The 24,225-nt window shown below is 39.0% G+C and overlaps 1 protein-coding gene across 1 annotated transcript in view; it reads right to left on the bottom strand.

Moving 5' to 3' along the window:
- The window catches only part of Magi2 (membrane associated guanylate kinase, WW and PDZ domain containing 2), a 1,383,694-nt gene that overhangs the window by 295,735 nt on the left and 1,063,734 nt on the right, over positions 1-24,225 (bottom strand). The window contains exon 7 of the mRNA XM_051174837.1: positions 24,077-24,134. Coding sequence (XP_051030794.1) covers positions 24,077-24,134 — 58 coding nt within the window. The remainder of the gene's footprint in view (positions 1-24,076; positions 24,135-24,225) is intronic.

Here is a 24,225-nt window from a genome sequence, read left to right as displayed (position 1 = left end):
TATTATAAGAAGATACAAGCTAACAGAATGGATACAAAGACAGAATTTATCCTTCTGCTACATACAAGAAACACATCTCAACTTAAAAGACAAATGGGCCTAAGAAACAAGCTGGTGTAGCTATCTTAAAATCTAACAAATTAGACTTCAAATTAAAATTAATCAAGAGATGAAGAAGATCATTTCATATTCATCACATGAAAAGGTAAAGTCTCAGTTCTGGACATCTATGCCCCAAATACAAAGGTACCGACATTCGTAAAAGAAACATTGATAAAACTCAAATCACACATAAAATCTCACACACTTACAGTGGGAGACTTCAACACCCCACTCACCACTAGACAGGACCACCAGACAGAAGCTTAACAAAGAAAGAAAGGAATTAACAGAAGTGACCATTCAGTTGGGTTTAAGAGACAGCTATAGAACATTCCATCCAGACACAAAAGAACATACCTTCTTCTCAGCACCACATAAAACCTCCTCTAAAATCGATCACATACTTGGCAACTAAGCAAACCTCAACAGATACAAAAAAATGGAATAACCCCCGTATCTTATTGGACCATCATGCTTTAAAGTTAGAATTCAGCAACAACACAGATTGCAGAAACCCTACAAACTCATGGAAACTGAACAATGAGCAATTGCATCACTCCTGGGTCAAGGAAGATTAAAAAAAGAAAAGAAAGAAAGAAAAAAGAAATTAAAGACTTCCTATAATTCAATGAAAGTGAAAGCACAACATACCCAAACTTATGGGACACTTTGAAAGCAGTGCTAGGAGGAAAGTTCATAGCAGTCAGTGCCCACATGAAGAAACTGGAGAAGACAATCTTGAAATCAACTGAAGTACTGACTTTTTATACCCTATCTGATCTGTTCTATTTCTGTTTTCCTAGGTTACTGTTCATCACACATGTCTAATTTTACCCTTATTAGAATTATTTTGACTTTAACGAACATCACAGTGGGGGGTGAGGTCTGGAAGCTCTAGGGAGACAGTCACTCTTTTGACTGTGGCTTCTCTGAAGTTGTGTCTCTTTGAGGACCTCTGTATGTACCTAGAAAGTGTGAATTTCCTGGAATCATAGAATTCCCATGGCTTTCTCTGGTTCCTCTTTTGAGTCCCCTACTTCTGTGTTGTTACTTCTTTCCACTCAAGTACCAAGATTCAACTTTACTGATAGCAAACACATACACTGCACCTCTTTGTCTACACATTTTTAATTTTTGTGCAAGCCCCAAGAATTTGTGGTGTTTTCATTGCCATTAGGTTTGGACAGAAAGAATAAAACATACTTTGAAATGAATAAATATTACTTAATGATTTAAAAGTTAAAGGAGAATAATAGCCCCAGAGGGCCCTTCTGGGGTCAGCCCTCTACAAGAAGGCAGGATAGTATAACGAAGAGCTTTGTCTTGGGGCTGGAGAGATAGATGGTTCACTAGTTAAGTGCCCCTGCTTCATGTACAGAGAATGCAGGCAGTTTTATAGCAGCCACATTGGGTGTCTCACAACCATTTATAACTCATGATCCAGGGAATCTGACACTCTCTTTTGACTTCCTCAGGCATCTACACATTTGATGTTCATGCACATATACTCAAAAACACAGACATAAAATACATCTTAAAATCAACAACATGAAGAGAGTTTGTTCTCTGCAGACAGGCTGTTCACATCTGCTTCCCAGTTCTATTACATCTGTAGTGTGTGACCTTAGGGGCATCATTTATACTTTGTGTGCTTCAGAATTTTTCATATATAAATCTGACATTGAAATAATACGAAATTTTAGAATTGCTGTGCATATTAACTAGGTTAGAAATGAATTAACCTCTGCAGAGAAGTGCCCAGATATGAATACTTTCAAGATGCCAGTTAGCAAGACTCATCAAATATTGATTTTTAGAAATCTCTTTGTTAGACACTATGTAAGAGCTGTAGGCAGGGATCTATGTGGTATGGCAGGGGATTGAAAACAAGGAAACAAAAGATTTGTGAAATAGGGTTTATATGTAATAAAACTCTGTTTATAGTGTTTTAAAAAGCCAAAAATTAAAAGTATAGGATTGAAGCTTGATGCTTTAAATATGTTATTTCAAAATATAAACTTTGGATGAATAGAAAAATTAATCCATGTTGCTTTGAACTTTTTTTTTATCAAAATTGAATGCTGCCTTTTGAATGATTTCTTCCTAATTCTACACTTGTGGCAATTTTATTCCCATAATTGTCTACTTGTTATTTCCTACTGTACCTAGGGCATATGAATGTGTTTTGTGAACATAAGTGGGAAGCTTGAGTCATTCATATCTTACTTTCTTCGCTCCCTGTTTATAAATGGTGCTGCTTTAGGACTGTGTCATCCACATAGAAGGCAAAATCACTGCTAAGAAAGGTATCCATGTGACAGCACTGAAAATCATAGCTGAGTCTATCTTGCACTCCAGCCAGGCTTTATGGGAGATGGCATTCTGTAGCTATGTTTCTCTTACTGGTTAATGAAGAAAGCACTGTTGCCAAATAGGAAAGCAAGATAGGCAGAACTTATGAGACAAGGAGGATTCTGGAAGATGTAGTAGGACGTGAGAAAAGTAAGAGGTCTGGAACCTCTCTCTGGTAAGATAAGACCATGTGGAAACACTTAGTTTGATAGAAATGGGTTAATATTTAAGACAGAGCTAGCCAATAAGAAATGCTAGTAACAGGCCAACAACTTTATATCTAATACAGTTTCTTTGTGTGTTATTTCAGGCTGATGAAGCTATGGGACCAGGCTGGCAGGAAAAGTGATAGTAACAAAATGACGCCTGCAACGTGGGTACTAAGAACTTCCCCTTTAAACTTAACAAAACCTTAAGAAAGGATTTTAAAACAAAATAACAGAGGTAAACAAGTCTTCTTGGTAGCAGCATTTTTCTGGGTTAGGCTCTGTTTTGCTACAGACAAGTAAAGATTTGGGCGGCTACTTTAAGGGAGTCCTTAAGGGACTCCACATAAGAGGCAAACCCTGCTAACAATTGAATGGTGTATATGACAGCTGGCAGTGGCAGTGACCACATCTCCAAGCCAGCAGCATGCTGCTTGATGGTAGCATAGACCAGGGTGGTGAGCACAGCTCTCACTGCTGGCAGTAAATGTACCCCCACCATCTTGGATAGAAAGTGGCTGAAACAGCTGGGGCTTTCATTTTAGCAGTGTTGTTTAGCAGATAAAAGACTTGTGGCCAGAAAAAGATAAAGATTTACAGTAAAGACAGATTCAGATAAAGAAAAACCTCTAAAGGTTTACAGTGTGTTTTAAGATATATGTAGCCTTGGGAGAGAAAAAGAAACAGGATAAACTGGCTTAAAAAAAATAGAAAGAAAGAGAGTAGCTGGGTGTGGTGGCACATGCCTTTAATTCCAGCACTTGGGAGGCAGAGGCTAGCAGATCTCTATGATTTCAAAGCAAACCTGGTATACAGAGTTAATTCCAGGACAGGCAAAGGTTACAAAGAGAAACCCTGTCTCAAAAAATGAAAAAAAAAAAGGAAGTAAAAGAAACAGAGTAATAAAAAAGCCACATGAAGATAGAAAGCTACATGCTATTGTGTTGTCTTTGTATTGTTTGACTGATGAGGAAATAGCAACAACTGTTAAAAGAAATGCTGTGGGATTAATCCAATTTATGTATTTTAAAAATGCTTTAACTTCCAAATTTAAGTCTAAGGACAGGTTACTGGGGAAAAAATTTCTATTTTTGTTTCCACAGAAAATGAAAAGCTGTAGATTCCTTCTAGACTAACAAGGTTTGATCAAGCCCTGAAGCAGTGTCTCAGGTGATACAACATTCAAAACAGCTGGGACAAAATAACCTTGCAGACCACTAAAGCCAGGATTTCTGCATCTTCTTAGGATCCCCAAAGACAATGCTCCCTACCGACAGGAAGCAGTTTGGAAAGAATGATGCCTAAATCCCAAAATATCATCTATAAATGCTTGTTTTCATTTATATGGGGTTGGTTATAAATGGTTAATGATCACAACCAATCTTTTTTTTAAAGGTAAAAAGAGGATTATGGCATAAAATTAATACTTTGTTTTAGAATGGATTTTCATTTATTGATACAAACTTAAGGTCAATTTTGTGATAAGTATATTTCTCCCCTTGTTTAGGTATTATGCTTATATAGCTCATTTAAAAATGTAGTGCATAATTAGATAAAAAATATAGATAGTTGCCTATAATAGTCAAAATTTATAGTTAGGTTTGTTAGTTTTTTATAGCTATATAGAGTTTTTTTTATATTTTTATCTATTTATTTTTCTTATTTTACATTTTGATCCCAGTTCTCTCTCTTTTCATCGCTCCATCTCTCCCTTCCTCCCATGCCTCTTGATCACCCTCCCATCCCATCCCCCCCCACTCCACAGGGAGGGTGGTGCCTTTCAGGAGGGGTCAACAAAATCTTTTACATCATTTGGAGTAGCTACTAAGCCCTCACTCCTGCCTCTAGGTTAAGGGGGTAATCCCTCCATGGGGAATGTGCTCCCAAAGTCCTTTTGTGCACCAAAGATACATCCTGGTTCCATTGTCAGAGGTCCCTTAGACTGCCCAGGCCTTCTAACTGAGACCCATGATCAGGGGGTCTGAGTCAGTCCAATGCTAGATTCCCAGCTATCAGTCTAGGGGCCCATTAGCTCCTCCTTGTTCAGTTCAGCTGTCTCTGTAGGTTTCTGTAGCCTGGTCTTGTTCTCCCTCTCTGCATCTGGATTCCAGTTTGGTTCAGTGTTTAGTTGTGGGTGTCTACTTCTGTTTCCATTAGCTACAATATGAGGGCTCTATGATGCTGGGTAAGTTAGTCATCAATCTCATTATCAGGGAAGGACATTTATGGTAGCCTTTCCACTGTTGCTCAAATTGTTGGTTGGGGTTAGTCTTGTAGGTCTGGACATCTCTCTAGAGTCAGTTTTCTCTTCACACCTATAATGGCTCCCTCTTTTATGGTATCTCTCTACATAGAGATATATTTTAAATGGATAAGCATTTTTCAAACCTTTCAAAGATCTACAGAATATGGCATTTTAAATGGTTTAGTGTTTTTCTTAATAGTGAGGCACAACTGCTCCTGGCAACACCACCTGTGTCAGAAAGGAAATGGACATTATGGAGTTTATTTTCAATATGGCAAGACTAGCTATTTGGACAAGGTACTGCTCTTGTCTGGACTGTTTGACATTGTGCTGTATAGACTGGACATGCAGGATCCACAAAAAAGTGACTGCTGAAACAAGATGGACATTGGTAAATGGCTCCTTCTTCATGGAAGAGTCTGCCAGACATTCTACAGGACACAGAGAAAAGTGACTGACAAACTGCCAACACAGGTGGACAGTTTAAAGTTTCCTGCTTTGCTGAGGAGTCTGCCAGACACACTATGGCCTATAGGCTGAAGATAGAACATTACAGAAGAATTTCAGGTGACTGACCAGGTAGCCAGATGTCTCTGTCATTTCTGGAGTTTATATATTATCCTTCTGTGGTCCTTCATAGAGTTGAAGACAGATAGTTATGGTTATGGTTTTTCTTAGTATTAAAGATAAGTTACAAATAAGACTTTAGACTCAAACAGATAAGATAGGTGATGGAATATTTTCCTGTTAAATGTTAATGGATTAAATATTGTTAACATAGAGCCCTCATCTAGTAGATGATGGAAACAGAATCAGACACCCACTGCTAAACACTGAACTGAACTGGAATCCTGATGCAGACAGGGAGGACAAAACCAGGCTACAGAAACCTACAGAGACAGCTGATCTGAACAAGGAGGAGCTAATGGGCCCCCAGACTGATAGCTCGAATCCAGCATTGGACTAACACAGACCCCCTGATCATGGGTCTCAGTTAGAAGGCCTGGGCAGTCTAAGGGACCTCTGACAATGGAACCAGAATGTATCCTTGGTGCACAAAAGGACTTTGGGAACACATTCCCCATGGAGGGATACCCCCTTAACCTAGAGGCAGGAGTGAGGGCCTAGTAGCTACTCCAAATGACTTAAGAGATTTTGTTGACCCCTCCTGAAAGGTACCACCCTCCCTGTGGAGTGGGGGGTATGGGATGGAAGGGTGGTTGGGGTGGTGTATGGGAGGATGGGAAAGAGTGAGGAAAGGAGGGAGAGGAAAGTAGAATTGATATGTAAAATAAGAAAAATAAATAAAAATGGTGAGAAAAATAAATATTGTTAAAAATAATTCTTATTTGATAACTGTTTTGTTATATATTTTACCCTGTTAAAGTTAAAATACTCCTTTTTATTTTAGACAGAAAAGAGGAGATGATGTTAGATGTCATTCTGTAAATATGTTTCTCTTACTGCTTAAGGAATAAAGTACTGTTGGCAAATAGGAATTCTAGATAGGCAGGTCTAGGAGACAAGGAGGATTCTGGTAGACATATGGCATGATAGTCAAGATGTATGGACTTGATATAAGAGGTCCGGACCATGTGGAAACACTTAGATTAATATAAATGGGTTAATACTTAAGACAGAGCTAGATAATAAGAAGCTCTAGTAATAGGCCAACAGCTTTATATCTAATACAGCAACTCTGTGTGTTATTTGGGGCTGACCAGGTTGGTGGAAAAACTGCTTGTAACACAGGCTGAGCTATATTTTCATGCAAATGAATTCTCTTCTCTCCACCAGTTATATCTTTAGATTATTTTGTTAGTGTGCATTTTATATATCAGGGAGACTCATCACTAAGCCATTACTATTCACTAAGTAAACAACTGGAAAAAAAGCAAAACAAAACAAAACATCGATTCTCTTAGCAGACAGGGCCATGTGAAGTGTCATGAAGCTTCTAGGACCTTTAAGATACTTAGATAAAATTGAAAAAAAAAATAGAGCTGAAATGGATAATTTTCTCAATAGATATCACCAAACTTGTCAAGAACAGATAAACAGTTTAAATGGACCTGTAATCCTATTATTGAAATAGAAACAGCCATTAAAAATCTCCCAATTTAGATGGGTGGTGATGGCACACACTTGAAATCCCAACACTCGGGAGGCAGAAGCCAGAGATCTCTGTGAGTTTGAGGCCAGCCTGGTGTACACAACAAGTTCCAGGACAGCCAAGGCTATTACACAGAGAAACCAGCCCAGTGCCAGATGGTTTTAGTGCAGAATTATACCAGATTTTCAAAGAAGAGTTAATGGCAATAGTTCTCAAATTATTCCAGAAAATAGAAACCAAAGGAACATTTCATAGTTAAGTTTATGATGTCATAATTATCATAATGCTAGACTGGAAATAACTTAGATGTCGCTCAACTGAAGAATGAGCAAACAATATATGGTGCATTTACACAATAGGGTATTACTCAGTGTGATGGTCCGAATAGGAATGGCCCCCATAGACTCATATGTTTGAATGGTTGGCCCATGTGGCCTTGTGTTCTCATATGTTCAATGCAGGCCCAATGTGTTACAGTTTCTACTGCCTGTGGATCCAGATGTAGAACTGCCAGGGTTTTCTTCAGCACCTAGTTTGCTTGCATGCCACCATGCCTCTTGCTGTGATGATGATGGACTAAGTCTCTGAACTGTAAGCCAGCCCCAACTAAATGTTTTTCCTTCATGAGAGTCTCTGTGGTCATGGTGTCTCTTCATAACAAAAGAAACCCCAACTAAGTCACTCAATTGTTACAAAAAAAATAACAACATGAAATTTGTAGACAAATGAATCAAGCTAGAAAAATCATACTGAGTGAAATAACCCAGACCCAGAAAGACAAATATAATATGCATTCACTGATAAGTGGATATCAACCATTTAGTAAATGATAACCAAGGTACAATCTGTAGAATGAGAGGTTAGGTAGAGAGGAGGGGTCTTGGGGATACATGGTTGTTTCTGGGAAGAGGAAATAGAATAGGTTTTGTGGATGGACTGGGGGTTGAGTGGGGACATGAGTGGGAGGGATCAGGGTTTGGGTGGAGGATGAAGGGAGAGAGTGAAGAAGGAGATGGCTGGAATCAGGGGATATTTGGGAAGTGTTGTGGAAATGTAGTGCAGTGGAAACTTCATGTAATCTATGTGGGTGATCCTTGTGAGGACCCCTAGTAACTGAGGATAGGAGTCTTAACTGGTCATTTCTTGTAGCGACTCAAGGCTATCAGTGGTTTCATTTAATTGAGTTGTTGGCCAAAGGGGTCCCTGGAGGTTCCCAAACAACAGCCTAGGCTGGTGATAGAACAGAGAATTGCTCTCTGTAAACTAACAGTAGGGTTCCATTGCAGAGGACAACATCCACATGGGTCATTGGACATGCAGATGTGCACCAGCCTTCATGAACTCTTTGCCACCACTTTCTAATCTCTTCATATAAGAATGTATTCTGCAGGCTACTGAGATAGAAACACAGACAAACCCAGTCACAAAACCCTCAGCCTACAATCTGTTTTGCCTGCCAGTAGTGTTGACATGGTTGTGACATGGAACTTGTAGGAGTGACCAACCAATGTCCAATTTATCTTGAGGCTCAAGCCACAAGAGCCCATGCCTTCCTTATACTAGATGACCTAGGGTCATCTAGAACCAAACACTAATGGGGGACAAAATCAGTGAAATGGTTCCTAATAATATTCTGCTGTACTCATAGATTGGTGCCTTACCCAGTTGTCATCAGAGAGGCTTCCTCTGGCAGCAGATGGGAGGAGAGATAGAAACCCACAGCCAGACATTATGAAGAGAGAAAGTCTAAATTGGACGTCTCTATTGGGCTCCTGCCCTCAGAGCTCAGGCAATACATGAAAGAGGGGGAGGACAGGCTGTAGGAGTCAGAGCAGATAGGGGATAGCAGAACAACATGGCCCACTGAATCAACTAAGCAGGGCTCACGCTGGCTCACAGAGACTCACGTGCCAAGCATGGGGCTTGCAGAGACTCACGTGCCAAGCATGGGGCTTGCAGGGTCCAAAGAAGACCCTCTGCTTCCATGCTGTGGCTGTTAGCTTGGTTTTGTGTGGGACTCCTAGCATTGAGAGCACATATATCATATATCGTTTATGGTTTTTTTTTTTTTTTTTTTTTTTTTTTGCCTTCTCTTAGGACTGTTCCTCCTGTTGGGTTGCCTAGTCAAGCCTTGGTGTGAAGGCTTGGTGAACAAGGCTTTTGCCTTGTTTTATTGCAGTGATTTTCAACATAGGTTGTGACCCTCTTTGGGGGTTATAGGTCAGATCTTCTGAATATCTGATATTTGCAATTCACAAAAGCCACAACATTGCATATATGAAGTAGCAACAAAATAATTTTATGGTTGGGTTCACTACAACATGAGGAATGGTATTAACAGATCTCAACAGGGAGGTTGAGAACGGGTGACTTATTCTACTTTGTTGTGTTGTGTTTGTCTGTAGTCTCTTGGAGGTGGATCTGGAGAGTGGTGAGGTAGGGTAGAGGCAGCTGGGAGGGGGTAGAGGGAGGGGAATGGTGATCAAGTTGTAATGTATAAGAGAAGAATCTATTCTGAATTTAAAATATTAGAGGCAATAGAAATGCATTAAAATGTTTTCTATTCAGACCTCCTTAATCTCATAAGCCATCCAAATATTATCACTGAGTACAGGAGGTGGTCATTATATTTAAAGGTTTTTTGAACCTTTTGCTTCTACATTGAAAAGTGCTAAGTTAAAAACTTGGCGGCAGAATGGAGTTTATCTAAAATGAAACTAATGACTGCACAATAGCAAGATCTTTTGCACAAGAAACAAAACTAATGAACCCTTCCTACTGTTGCCTGGCAGCCCGACTAAACAGTCAGTCTCTGGGGGAAGACTAACCAGCATCCATTTAGGACATAAAGAGCTTTCCTAGATGTGAGATTCTCTGTTTTAAAATATAAGCAATCTTGGGTAAAATGAACTGAGTTTGTTACTTTACAATTGGCCACACCAAAACAAACAAACAAAAAATATTTAAAAAGTGTGAGTTAATATACTTTATGTTGAAGTGGACTGTAATTCCTCAATAAATTATCCATGTTACTCAAGTTTTAAGTAATAGTTCAGCTGAAGTAAATGGAAGTCTAGAAAATATACAGCCATTTATAAGGATAGCCATCAACAACCATGAATACAGGCATCCTTTAGGGACCAACTCTAGGGAGAGCCACTAAGGTGGCTCAAAGAATTAGGAAATTGTAAAGACAGCATCATCAACATCTGAAATTATCCAAGAAGCCCAGAAAGAGTGCTGGTAGGTAGAGGTGGCCAAGACTATGGGTAAGACTATGGCATATTCTGAAGGCAAAGGACATGAAGATAATTACTGTTCCATATAAAAGTCAAACTTGTCAGGTTTTCCGGTCCAATATTTATCGTGTGTGTGTGTGTGTGTGTGTGTGTGTGTGTGTGTGTGTGTACATATAATCTTTTTTTGATCACTGAGTCTTCATAACTACACAAACCAGGGGGAAATCAATCATATAGTTCTTTCTTTCATACTGTGGAATGTGATGCAGGAGGGACTAGAAACAAAAGTTAAAAAAAAAAAAAGCAAAAAACAACAAAACAGGTTTGATGAGTTTTAAAGAGAAAATACTGTGTCCTGGATACTTACAATCTATGTAGAGTAATTCAGTTACTTTGCAACAAGGTCTAAGTGGGGACATAAAGTGGGGTGTGTGTGAAATAAAATGAATAGGAACAAAGAATAAAGCTTGGGTGCATCAGAAACAGGATGGTGGTGACCCATCAACCCACTGACCCATCCCACAATCCCATCCCCCATCCACCTGCCCACCTACTCTATCTTGTATCACTATTGTTTTTAACAGACTGTTTATTGCGGCCAAGAGCCATGGCAGTGTTTTACATAATTAGTACTTCCAGGAGATCAAAGCATAGCGGATGGAGTATGTGTGTAATGGACAGTTTGCTCCCAAATAATTTGCTTGTTCATTTTTTTTCAAACTACAAATGTGCACCACTGCAATGGGATTTCCATCCCATAGCTCTATGAAAGATGAAAAGGGTGTTCAGAAGGACATCCCTACTTTTCAAGATACTTAGTTCCTGTTCAGATTTCAACTTGATTCATAGATGCTTCAATTGATTGAAATGAGAAAATAAAGGGAGAGAGTGACTAATATTTATCCACTCTGGTCCTCATCAGCCCCTGGTTTTGTGGTTGTATGCCCTTAGCTCACCTCTTCCTCTAAATGGGTAAACATTTTTTTTTTGGCATATCTGCCAGGTAATGCAGGAAATCAGTCCAGCTCTGCACAGTGCCAAAATTCAAGAACATCGATTCACATGGCTCCTAGACAAGTGTGTATTTACTGTTCAAACAAATTATTCACAGATGAGCAGACAGACTATATCTGATCATATTTTGGCAAGGTGAGTCTCATTCATTTTCCACTTTTATTATGAAACTGGAAATTTCAACTACCTTGTAAATTATTTGCAGTTGTTCTGAAAACACAAATGTGAAATCACAGAATATTATTTTGATATATTTAATAATATCTTGAGAACTCAGGAGCTATACACATAGAAACAGTGAGTGATTATGTTTCAGTAGGAAATACAAGCATGTATGCATGTTTTATACACTGAAAAGTCAGGAGTGAAATGGCAGCAAGATGATCGAGGAGATTCAGCTTCATGTAGCATGTTTCAAACTAGAAGTTTCTCTTTCAAAGATTGCCTTTTAGTTGGTATGATATCACCCCTTTGTCCTTTTTGACTTTGTGTGTTGAATATGAACCATGTCTTTGAGTTATTATTTTTGAACAAGATCAGAAATGTGTGTGTATGTGGAGGAAAGGGGGATAATCACCAAAAACTAAAGCATGCAATGCTCATAGCAAACTTCACAAAGAACACTCTGAGTTCTAGTGGTACAAAGCAATGGAAATATCACCCAATAAGGGGGTGTTCAAGGGCTTTGGAACACCTGTCCCACTGCCACTCAAATGGTTACTGAGTTTAAATGGTGACCTTCTCATGCTACATGTGCTGCATTCATTAGCAGACCCTGGGCTGTGAGGAATGACAGAGATAAGGGCATTTGCCATGGGAGTCTCAGCTTTACTTCTAAAGCCTCCTACAAAGTTGAGTGTTTATTTTGATATTTTTTGTTTTGTGGGAATTGGGTGCTTTTGCCACAATATACATGTAGAGTCAAGAGGAAATTTGTGGGGGTTGGTTATCGTCTTCCATCGTGTGGATTCTAGGCATCAAGCTCCTGTTGGGTGTGGTGAGGAGGTCACTGTTTAAATGTGGCTGTAAATGAGTGGCAGTGGGAGGGTATCTCATCAGCCCTACATTTTTACCACTTCTGAGAGCAAAAGAGCATGGGGGCTATGGCTTCACCTGGAGAGAGGGCTGTGGAGACATGTAGAGGAAGTAGGGCATTTGCTTTCTCTGATAATGTCCCTCGTGATCCCAAACTCCATCCTACTCACTTCATAGGACATTTTGATAAACAAATTAAAGACATGGACATGTTTAAAGATGAAGCAGTGTGCAAATTTAAGCTAATTTAATGTTTGGATTATCTAGGTTTGGGAGTTAAGTATGAGATATGGACAGAAAGTTTCTTAATCCTGTCTCAAATTGCAGTTCTGTCTCCTGCTTGCTTGATGACTTGATTTCTTTAAGTTTTAGTTTGTCTGTAAAAATAGAAATAATAGCATCTGTCATAAGTCATTATAATGAGGGTTTAATGACTTTTGTAAAATACCTAATGCACACCAGATTAATAATGATAACTACTAACAGGACATGTTGACATATGCTTATGATTACAACACTATGAAGGCAGAAGTAGGGGAATCACAAACTGAAAGCCAGTGCAGGCTATATGTCTAAGCAATCACCATCACTACCATCACCAACATCACCATGGCCATCACCATCATCACCGTTGTTCTCTTGTTACAGTTATAAGAATAAAGGCTGGAGAAGGGGTGGGAAGTGAGTGGTCCTGGGTGAGGGTCTCAAGTGAGTGGGGTCCCAAGGTAAGGGGCCAACCACATGGGAGAGCATGGCAGGTTCATAGCAGGTGAGGGTGACCGAGGTGGGGAGGGAAACAACACGCCAGGCAGATAGAGCTTAAATAAGGAATTTATTTAGAAAGGGAAGTCAGGGAGAAGGGAAGAGACATAGAGGCACCTGGAACAGAAGAGGAGAGACGGGGAGAGAGAGAGGGGAAGAGAAGAAGAGGGGGGTGCCTGGTGGCCAACTGAAAGGAGGAGAGAAAGAGAGGAAGGGAAAGTAAAAGAGAGCATAAGTGGGCAGGGGTCTGACTTTTAAAGGTGCCCTTTACACCTGCCTGCAGACTAGTACTAATGGAACCAGTCAGTGCATTCTGCCAGGTGACAGAGGCAGGACTGCCTGCATCCTTACAATCACCATTACTACCACTGCCATCATCATCAGTAATAGTTACTAAGTCAAGAGGACCTTCTAGGAGATGACATACAAAGTCAATTTATCAAACTACATTCCTCACAGTACTACAGAAAACAAGAAGGGCAATCTCTCCTGGATCTTACCTGTCACTCACTATGGGAAGAGATGGGAGAAGTTTGTCAGCCTTTATAAACAACTGTGTGTTTGATGTACAGTTGAACTAAGGTGTTTGCATTATCATATAAACTCAATAGGTTTATTATTAATCATTATACTTAACAAGCATTTGAACATATAATAGTGAGCTTAGTTTTCTTCCTTCGTGGTAGTGGACAATAAAAGCAGGACCATACAGGCCTGAACCAAATGCCCCAGCACTGAGCAGTAACCCCACCTTCTCGTTTTTAGTTTGAGACAGGGTCTCAGTAAGTTGTCTAGCCTGCCCCTAAACTCACTTTGATATCCAGATATACCCTCAAACTTTCCATTCTCTTGCCCAGTGTCCTTAGTAGTTGGGGTTAATAACCAGGTTGATGAGTTTCTTCTAGATTAAGTTTACATAAAATCACTAAACTACACTTGATAGTTTGAGAGCTCATTTTCCCTAGGTTGATATTAAACATGAAATTTGATATTAAAAACTGGGGGGATTCATCCTTTTTATTATAGCAAGAGCTCAGTCTGTCCTAATATAATTTCATTTAGTTAAAGATGAAAATACCTGTTAATCTGTAGAAAAAGATAGTGCTTAACAATGTTGCTTTAAAAAATTGGAAAGACATTTTCCTCTCTAATATACTCTGTGCAAAAAGTGTAAGATTATTCTTCTTGGGGCTGGAGAGTTGGCTTAACACCTAAGAGCACTTGGTGCTCTTGCAGAGGACTTGGATTGGGTTCTAAGTGCCCACACAGCCCTCACAAGGTCTGTAACCCAGTTCCCGGGGACCTGTTTCCTTCTTCTGGTATTTGTGGGTTCTCCAAGCATGTTATATACAGACTTGCATGCAGAGGAAACATTTACCCACATTAAAATAAAAAATATACCTTGAAAGTATTATTTTTACCCTCAATTTTTATCTATAAATGTATTATCTTTCCTTTAAAATGGCAAGCTTATCAGTCATATGTCTCTTGAATATCAAGTCCATTTTTGTTTTTCTCCATAGTCTGTTATAACAACTACTCACCACGTAGGGAAGTGTTCTTTCCATTAACACTACCATTATAAAAATTAATATAAAGTAATGGTGATATATGTTACCATCTAGCCAAGCAAAAGCAGAACTTGAATGCAGATACTTAAAATTTTTTTAAGTGTGCTTCCATCTGTAGCTGTAATGATAAAAAAATAAGGCTTAATACAGGAAAATGGCCAAGTTTATCTATGCCAACACAGAAACAGTGAATATTCCTTGAACTGCAGGAAACCTTAGTAATAAATCGATTGAAACCACTCATTTATCAGACCAGGGCCAGGGGGCTTCTGTGAAACTCTGTGCTGAACCCTGTCCCATTTATTCAAACTCATCCAAGTTGGGTTGTGTTGACATTACCATGTATTCAAACATCATATGCACAGGGCTGTAACTTATACCCACAACATTGAACACCACGACACAGAAAAGGGGTTTTCAAAAACATCTCTAAACTAATGAAGAATGACAGTTTTCATGTGGGATGGGGTGGATATATATATATATCGGCCACTGCTTTCAACTATAGTCTCTTTAAAGGGGAATCAATTCCTGTTTCTTCAGTTTGCTCAGGTTCTCTCAGACCTCTGATAATGTTGACATCCATCCTCCAAGGTGAATGTGATCCCTCTTCTTTTGGTATTCTATGTAAGACCAAAAGGACCAAATACCTGGGAACCAGTTTAATTCCTGAAAGAGTTCTTTTTCCAACGCAGTGGTGTTCTTTCAATATGCACGTCTGCAACATCACACAATCTGGGGGAACTTCAGGATAATTTTGACTCTATGCAATTTTCATTTCATGTGTTAACTTTAGAACTGATTCTTAGAGTGAGAAATAACGCTGAAGTCTGTCACGACAGAATGTTAGCAATAGATAATCTGTAACTCCTGCACGAAAGGCAGAACTCACTCAATCTGGAGAGAATTTGTAAGGTGGAAGAGCTGTTTCACATTGCACTGGTAAGAAGCAAACAGAACTATCCCAGGAAAGATGTTGCCATCATGACTTGTGTTCCATTAGCAGTCAGGTGTCTGGAGTGTGGGTCCCTCCCTGTGCAGGAGGGACTGTAATACCCCCATTGGTCTTTAAGTCTTCTCTATGCAGAACTGGCACTTCCTGAACAGCTCACATCCATCTAAAAAAGTTGTTTGAAACTTGTCTGAGCAACAGCCCCCCGGTGTCCACTGTCCTCCCCATCTTTCTTCACCAGGCCACTGTCATGTTCTCATGGTCTTACGGAAGAAATAAGAATAGGCTAGGAGGGAGAATGCTGAACACAGCACAATGTCTTGCTCTCTCTATCCTTGGAATTCCTGATCTCTGTCCCTGGCCTGATGAGGGTCAGGGTCTGTGTATCTCATATAGCTGCCTTTGCACAAGTTTTCCTTGCCCAGCTGCCACCCAGGCTCACTCTGTCACTATTAGAATATTTGCTTGCATTTGACTTCTCCAAACATACCTAGATGAGGGCTTTATTTAATTTCATTAAAAATATTAAAGACATGTAATGTGGTTATGCATACTCATCTTTGACAAGTAACTGTGTGGTGCTCAACCCTAAATGATACAACTCCTAAACTCAAGGCTCAGGACAAACCACAGAAGAGGGAGAAGAAAAACCCTAAGAACCCAACCAGGATTCCTGTTGCTGAGGGATAGTCTTCTAGACATGAAAGGGGAGCTACAACCTTGGAATCTCAGCAATATGGCTTCTTTAACAAGACCTTCATAATGATACCATCAGCTGACATGCCAACATGGCTGGGAAAATTTCACAAGGTCCAATTCCTAGATGAAGAGCTACAGTTGCTAATGGTTGCTAAAAGGGAAAATCAGTTTTCCATGGGATGAGCTCCCTGACAGGTGCAGTACCAGGTAGTCTGCCCTAAATACGTGTATATGTGAGCAATACTGAATAGATTCAGCAAATAGTTTTATACATCATTATGATATATAGTTACACAATAACAGTAGATAGCATATGTTACTACATATAAAAATGATAAAGAAGAGGTATGAACTTGAGAGGGAGTGAGAGGGTATAGGAGGAGAAAGGTAGGTGTGGAAATGATGTAATAACTATGTATGGAATTCTCAAAAAACACTTAAATATTCTCAAAATTGATGCTAGAGTAGTAATATTTTCTTGTCTTTTACTGTCAAGTTGACATCTATTAAAATTATGAGAGTTATTTGTGGGGAAATACCATTTGTATGCCTCACTGAGTCATTGTGGACAGCTCTCTCAGAAGGCGTTTTTATCCTGAAAGAACTGGTATACAAAATCATAAAGTCCACATGTGCCAAGCAGGGAGAGCAAAAAAGAACAGCCATGGTTATAGAAGGGAGGACAGAGGGGAAGAATGAAGGAGAAGCAGCTGTTATAGAATGCGCAGACACTGTGACTTCCATGTACACACCCATGAAAAGAATATGTAATTTCATGTACATACCTATAGAAAGAATATGTAATTTCATGTATATACCCATAGAAAGTATATGCAATCATTTCCATCATGGTTGTGCCTTTTGTTTGAATCCAAAGCTTTTTTGCTGCAGGGTCATTTAATACGTACAAGAAAATACTTCGTAAAGTATAAAACTTGAACAGCATCTAAAACAGCTGTTTATTGGGGCCCATCTTGTTCTGTGTGGCACAGCTCAGCCTTACTGACTGTGTGCCCTCGGAAAACTCAGAGATTTGGTTCCTCATTCACAAATGTGATGATTGTCACCTTGATAATTAATGTGGAAGCCTGCTGAATGCTAAGCTGGTGCCTTACAAAGGCTATTTCTAGCATTATCATCACAGACTCCCAGCTATTTCTGATGACATACATGCCAAACAATTATGCACAACAATTTACTTGTGTCTGCCACTGGAACCTCAAGCCTCACCCCCTTTCAGTCCTTCTTTATCAGTATCATTTGGCTTATGTAATTTCCAATGACACTAAAGAAATGCTATTGTTATTCAATGTGGTACCTTTCTGGCCATGACAGTAAGTTACATGTTTCTTTACAAATCAAGTTTTCCAGTAGAACTGTTTGCTTTGTGTGATATATTGTAATAATGAAATTAGTGGAAAACCAAGTATTTCCAAAAGAAGAACACACACATGAGTCTATTATTAATAAATATAAGATATAAACAATCTTTTAGACACTTATGACAAGCCTGTGCTACATGTTAACACTGGAATGAAAATGCCTCAGTTCAAATTATGTCCTAGTATTTCAATCTTCTAAAAGTATCTGTGCCTTGGTTTCTTGATCTATGAAATGGGATAATGATACTGACTCCACAGGTCTTAGGGGAGGAAGAATTAGCTTGGTCACCTACAAAGACTGAGTACACAATAAACATTTCTCCCTTCCCACTGCTCTTCTCTGTTCTTATTTAACCCTTCCTCCTATCTACATCTGTCTACACACTATCTCACATCCAAGAAGCTGTAGGACTCACACACTAAGTAACTGACTGTGCAGCACATACATGCTACTACTGAGAAACAGTAATTGAGAAGTTCAAAAACTGTTCCCAAAACTTGGAGTTCACCCTAGACACTAATCCTTTCATCAGCATCAATTCTGTTCTGCATTTTCAATTACATTAATTTATACATTGGGGAAAACGTTTATTTCATGAATATGTATTTAAAAGGGCCAAAAACATTCTGGATATTTTTCACCCAGTGGCTGATAGGAGCAGGAACAGAGATCCATAGTTAAACACTGAGCCAAACTCCTGGAATCCAGTTGAAGAGAGGGAGGAGTGATGAGCAAAGGGGTCAAGACCAGGCTGGAGAAACCCACAGAAACAGCTGACCTGAACAAGGGGGAGCTCACAGACCCTAGTCTGACAGCTGGGGAACCAGCATAAGACTGAACCAGGCACCCTGAACATGGGTGTCAGTTGGGGGACCTGGGCAGTCTATGGGACCTCTGGCAGTGGAACCAGTATTTACCCTAGTGTACAAATGGGCTTTGGGAGCTCATTGCCTATGGTGAGATACTCTCTCAGCCTGGGTACACAGGGGGATTGGGGGTAGACTAGGTCCTGCCCCAAATGATTTGACAGATTTTGATGATCCCCCATGGGAGACCTCCTATTCCCTGGGGTGGGATGGGGAGATGGGGGGGCATGGGAGTATGGAAGGAAGAGGGAATTGGAATTGGTATATAAAATAAGATTGCTTTTAATTTAAATAAAATATTCTGGATGTGAATAATCTAAAGCAAAATCTTTCATTATCAGACAATTAAAACGCAAGATTTTAAAGCATATTCTTTGTTTATTTCTAACTGTGCATGCATTACATGTGTACTTTAAAGAAAACTTTAAGCTTGGAGATTTATTTTCCCTTGGAAAATCTAGAAAATGACTCAGGTGAGCAGCATTCATATGTTAGGATTTTCAGATAGAATCATCTCGAGCCACTTTCCAAGTTCCTACATCATGACAAATACTCATTAACCAGGAAGTGGACACACTTTACCCTTAACACTCAGTGTTACACTGACAACATCAGGCAGCTCTTTCGGGAATTGCACACAGATAATGTTTTATTGCAGCGGATGTGTGACATCACATAAAAAAATGTTTAAAACCTTTGCATGGAAATCACATCTGTCAGTTCCCAAGATTAAATGTTGTTCTGTGGCTGGCTTCTTTTTTTATGCCAGAGGAGGCAGCTTGCAGGAAAGCCATCCCAGGAAACTGTCTTCTGGATTAGCTGTTTAAGCAAATTGTGTAACTGCCATTAAAACCAGAATGTAGCCAGCAGACAGAATTTCACAAAAGAGGAGAGAAATCCACATTTGTAGAAAAGTCACAGCTGTTCAGTGTTACAGTTTGCACTTTTTGCATTAATTTTTTCCCTTTCTTTATGAACAGTGGTGACGGTTACATTTCTAGTTAGCAGCTTTGGGACATTTTAATACACCACTAAGTGTGGCACTAGCCTGGATTTGGTTTTCTAGAAGGAAAACCTGGCCTTACTTCTTTTGTCTGGCATTTAGAATAGAACTCAATCTTCCTGCTTGACTTACAGATGACATGATGTTGAGTAGGGCCCAGTGTACTTAAAATACATTTCCACGTGCTGCCGCTCCCTGACCTACAACACTAGGGGCTTTATCTTCTGTTTCAGGTCTTGTTTCCAGGGCCATGCTGCTTGGGAACCCTCTTCACAATAGCAGGTGTGGGCCTGGTGGCTCACTATGCTTGGGTCAGCATCTCATTTTACAGGGCTGGGTAAGCAGTGCAGCCTCCTAGCCTGGAGTATCTTGCTGTGAAATTGTTCTAGACCTAGAGGGAAATCATCATGTTTGTGCAGGAGGCCTCATGTTCCTAGAGACCTGGAGGCTTGTCTGGAACATTGTGGATTGCATGTGTGAAATTTTTGAGAGGCATTATTGCCAAGAATTTGAAGTCTGGGCTCTCCAGCCAAATGGTCTATGCCCACATTTTATCCCTGTGTAGTCCCCAGGAAGTCCCTCAGCTTCTTTCAAAAGTTTCCTTGACTGTGAACTGGAGGCCACTTGCTTTGTCATCACTGCAGAGGATGATAAATATGGCAGAGGCACATGGAACAGATGGTAGTTATTTTGATGGGATGATGATGATGATAATGATGACCATGATGATGGGGATTTTTTCCTCTTGGCTGTTGGATCTAATTTAGCCATAATTTTTAAAAATGAATTTACTCAGGGCAAAATTATAACATACTGGGTAAGCTAATAGGGGTCAAAACCTGTGTGGTCATGGCTTTGCCAAAACCTACCTGTGCATACGTGCTTTACTATTGATACTAGAATTTCTTTTGGCCTGGCCACTTTGTTTGCCATGAAAATGTGTTTAAGTGCAGGTGGCTCAATACCCAGCACTGGGCTCAACCGGCCATTCCTGGTTGAGGGCAGAGTCCACTCTACAGCTTCTACCCTGAGCTATTGGTCTAGATGAAGAGTTGCTGACTGCTCAGGTGTCTGCCCCTCCAGTGTCTATGGATGTGGTTGTGATTTTCAACCTAAACAACTGGATAAAGAAGGTGCTCTTCATTATTTCACAACCAGTACTTTTAACTGTACAAATGGATATATATGAATAGTCATTAAAAGTAGGAACTTTACAAAGAATCCGCTGCCCACTGACACCTCTGTCATTAGCAGCATTAGTGAGCCAATATTTTCTTGGGTATAGATTTATAAAGATCTATATTTTTGTTAATTTCATTTTTGAGTACAATATTTCTTCCTTCCCTTTCCTCTCCCAAACTCCCTCATAAGCCCCTCCCCACTCTCCTTCAAATTCATGGTCCTTACTTCACTTATTGTTACTGTATGCATATATAACAAGCTCTTTAGAGATGAGCACTCGATAACCTTGCTTTTTAAAAATTAACTAAATCTTAACAATTTAAAATGATTTCTTAATATGCTTACATTAAAGTTATCATTATAATTATAATGAATGTTATATCGACATAAGTTTTGTGTGTGTGTATGTGTGTGTGTGTGTGTGTGTGTGTGGTAGTGGAACCTTGAACATGCTTGACAAACACTCTAACTCTGGGAGAAATCTCAAAATGGTATTTCATATTATTTATATCTATACTAGAAACATTGATAATTTAACTTAGACTAGAAATGCACTACTTTCCTGTATAAAATACTATAAAAAGGTACATGACTTTCCCACCCCCAGTAGTCACAGTATATAGATTAAAAAATGCCACATGGCCTTTGTTTGATAAGTTTCATGAGCAGGACTAGTTTCAGAACCAATACACACCTATGCTAATGACAACATAGTGGAGAAGACACACAGTTGAAAAAAAATCATATAAATATATATACTCAAATGAAATTGTATGACAAAGTCTCTCATTTTGATGGGAGATATTTTTTACTTCAGGCAGCATACACACTTTCTCATATATATATATATATATATATATATATATATATATGTGTGTGTGTGTGTGTGTGTGTGTGTGTGTGTGTGTGTGTGTGTGTGTGTATTTACAACATGTTGATAAATTTTTCAGAAAATATTTCTCTGAAAAACAATTTGTTAATGTTCTATTTAATGTTAACGGCATATTTGGACTATCTGCTTACTTGTCTCAATTTTATATTCACACATATTCACACATCTGGTAACTAATACTGGTATACTGTCTAGAGTCCTGTAATAACAAGGCTATGGAAAATAGCACAGCTCAATCTCCTAGAGGGAAGTTCAGCTAGTTTGATTCACTGTGACTTGTATATATGACCTTACAATCACTTGAAACCTAAAATTATCAGACTCATTTTTCTGACCTAATTGGACAAGCATGATTGAACTCTGAACAGTTTTTTAACCACAGCTGTGATAAGTGGAAAACGAAGTGGAGAAATAGAAGAGTATAATTTAATTAAAAACAAAAAATGCAATTCAAAGTAAGAGCTTAACAAAGAGTTTGTTTTTAGGGACATAGCCTATGTCCAAGTCAATGACTGATTGTTAGAGTCTACCCTCTGCAGGCCCTTACATGAGGATCAGGTAGGTAGTAACAGCTTTCTGATGTGTGGGTGCTTATCATATTCTGATAAATGATTAAGGCAGAGGCTGTCTGCACATTGGAAATTATTTTCAAAGCACATGATGACAAATGAGAAGAAATAATCTAAAGAATTAGAAGAAGGTAGGGGTCAGCAAAATAGGAGTTGCACACCAGATCTGTCCTGCATTTTTGTCTCTTGTAAATGACACTTTGTGGTAGAGCCCTTCACACATGAAACTGATGCCAGATGTGTGTTACCTGATCTTTATGGAGTTTGCCAACACTGGAACTAAGGAGAGGATTTTTGTGCATTGATTCTATAAGGCAATGTATTAAAAAAGACATGGCATGTCACACATTTCAGTCCTGTGTTATCATACGGAAGCACTTTTGACTGCAGACGCCCTATGCTGAGGTGTACTGTGCTCTCATTAAATAAACTGAGACAATTTAGGAAGGTTGAGTGTGGATCTCAGCAATAGAGTATTTCCCTAGATGTTAAAATGGCAAACAGATATAATCAAGCATTCAAGCTAAAATTTATTATACTTAGTATTCTGTTAATTTTTTTAGAGATACAGTTTTATTATTATTAAAACAAGTATTTTCTTGATTTTTAGTTTAATAGGACTTGGAGAACATGCAAGTATTTACAAATGATATTCTCCCTCTCCTTTCGGCCCCTCTCTTCTTTGCAATCAAGCATAACTCTATGAATTTATCCTACTTTTTATATCTATTGAGTGCCCACACATTAGAGGGTAAACTCTATATTAGAAGAGTGCTTATAGTAGATGAGTTAAATTCACCTTGACCATGAATATGAAAATGATAAACTTGGAGTCAAACTTGGGGCTTCTCCAGATGATCATGGGGTGGGGAGGTCAAATTAATTGAGACAAATGCTCATACAGGACAGACTCAGGGGCAGTAGGGTTCACAGGTCTCGCTCATCTGAACATCTGCAGCACAAAGAAGGGCTTGACACATAAGAAAAGCCAGTAACTGCTTGAACATTTTCACAAATCAGTTTAGTAAGCAAACCATTAATATATGACCCCTGACCATCTTGATTATTATTATACATGGATTATGATGAGAAGAAAAAGAGTTCAATCTTGATAAACAATGGGAAAGTATTTGGCTTTGCAAGCACTGAACTTCTTGGGTATTATTGTACGTAGGCTTTGTGATTCACTCAAATAATGCTAGGAGCACCACATGATGGATAAGAGTCAAACATTCTCTATCAGAAGAGAATATGATGGAAAGCAAATTACATAATTAATTTTAGAGAATTATGAATATCATTCTATTTTCTTAAGAAAAATATGTGTGAGGTATGTTAGTCATTAGATTCTCTAGTCTGAGTTAAACAATATATAGATGGAGACAATTCATACTATATATTGATGCGGTACAGCTCAACAGGTAACATGAAAGTCCATTACACTGAAAGAACACTGCAGATATACTGTGGGGTTCTACAAATGAGAAAGCACCAAAATTTTGTCTTTCCCTTTCACGGGAAGGCATCCTGATTCAGTTAATAGAATTTGAAAACTGGGATAATAGAACATCTCTTTGCACAAGCAGTTAGCTCCCAACAGTTTGGTTTCAAAACGTAAGGCACTCACTTAAATATCTTTAGCAATCACTCATTCTGAGGACAGCATGGAACACACTTTTTCAATTGATGTTTTAGAATCATCAGTCAAAGAAAAAGAATGACACATCAGCCAGCGGCAGGATCAAGAAGTAGCTTGTCACACTGTTGGAGTCTTTGCAGACATCTCAGAGTTAAATAAAAGAGGATTGTTAGCCACACATGCTCAATAAATGAAATGCTACACAATTCACAACATACTAGTGACAACTTAGTGTCACATGTAGAGACTTACTCGACATAGTACGTGCCGTATATGGGGTCATCGATTTTTTCCCAGCCATACGGAAGCTCTGGAAGATAAAAAGGTATTTCTTCAGTTAAAAAAAAAGAAAACACACGATTTCCCATTAAAAAGTCATATAATTTAATTTTTCATAGATT

The sequence above is a fragment of the Phodopus roborovskii genome, unplaced genomic scaffold (genome assembly GCF_943737965.1).
Source record: "Phodopus roborovskii unplaced genomic scaffold, PHOROB, whole genome shotgun sequence".
Taxonomy (NCBI): domain Eukaryota; kingdom Metazoa; phylum Chordata; class Mammalia; order Rodentia; family Cricetidae; genus Phodopus; species Phodopus roborovskii.
The sequence above is the reverse complement of the archived record's forward strand: the minus strand, read 5'-3'. Positions and strand labels throughout refer to the sequence as shown.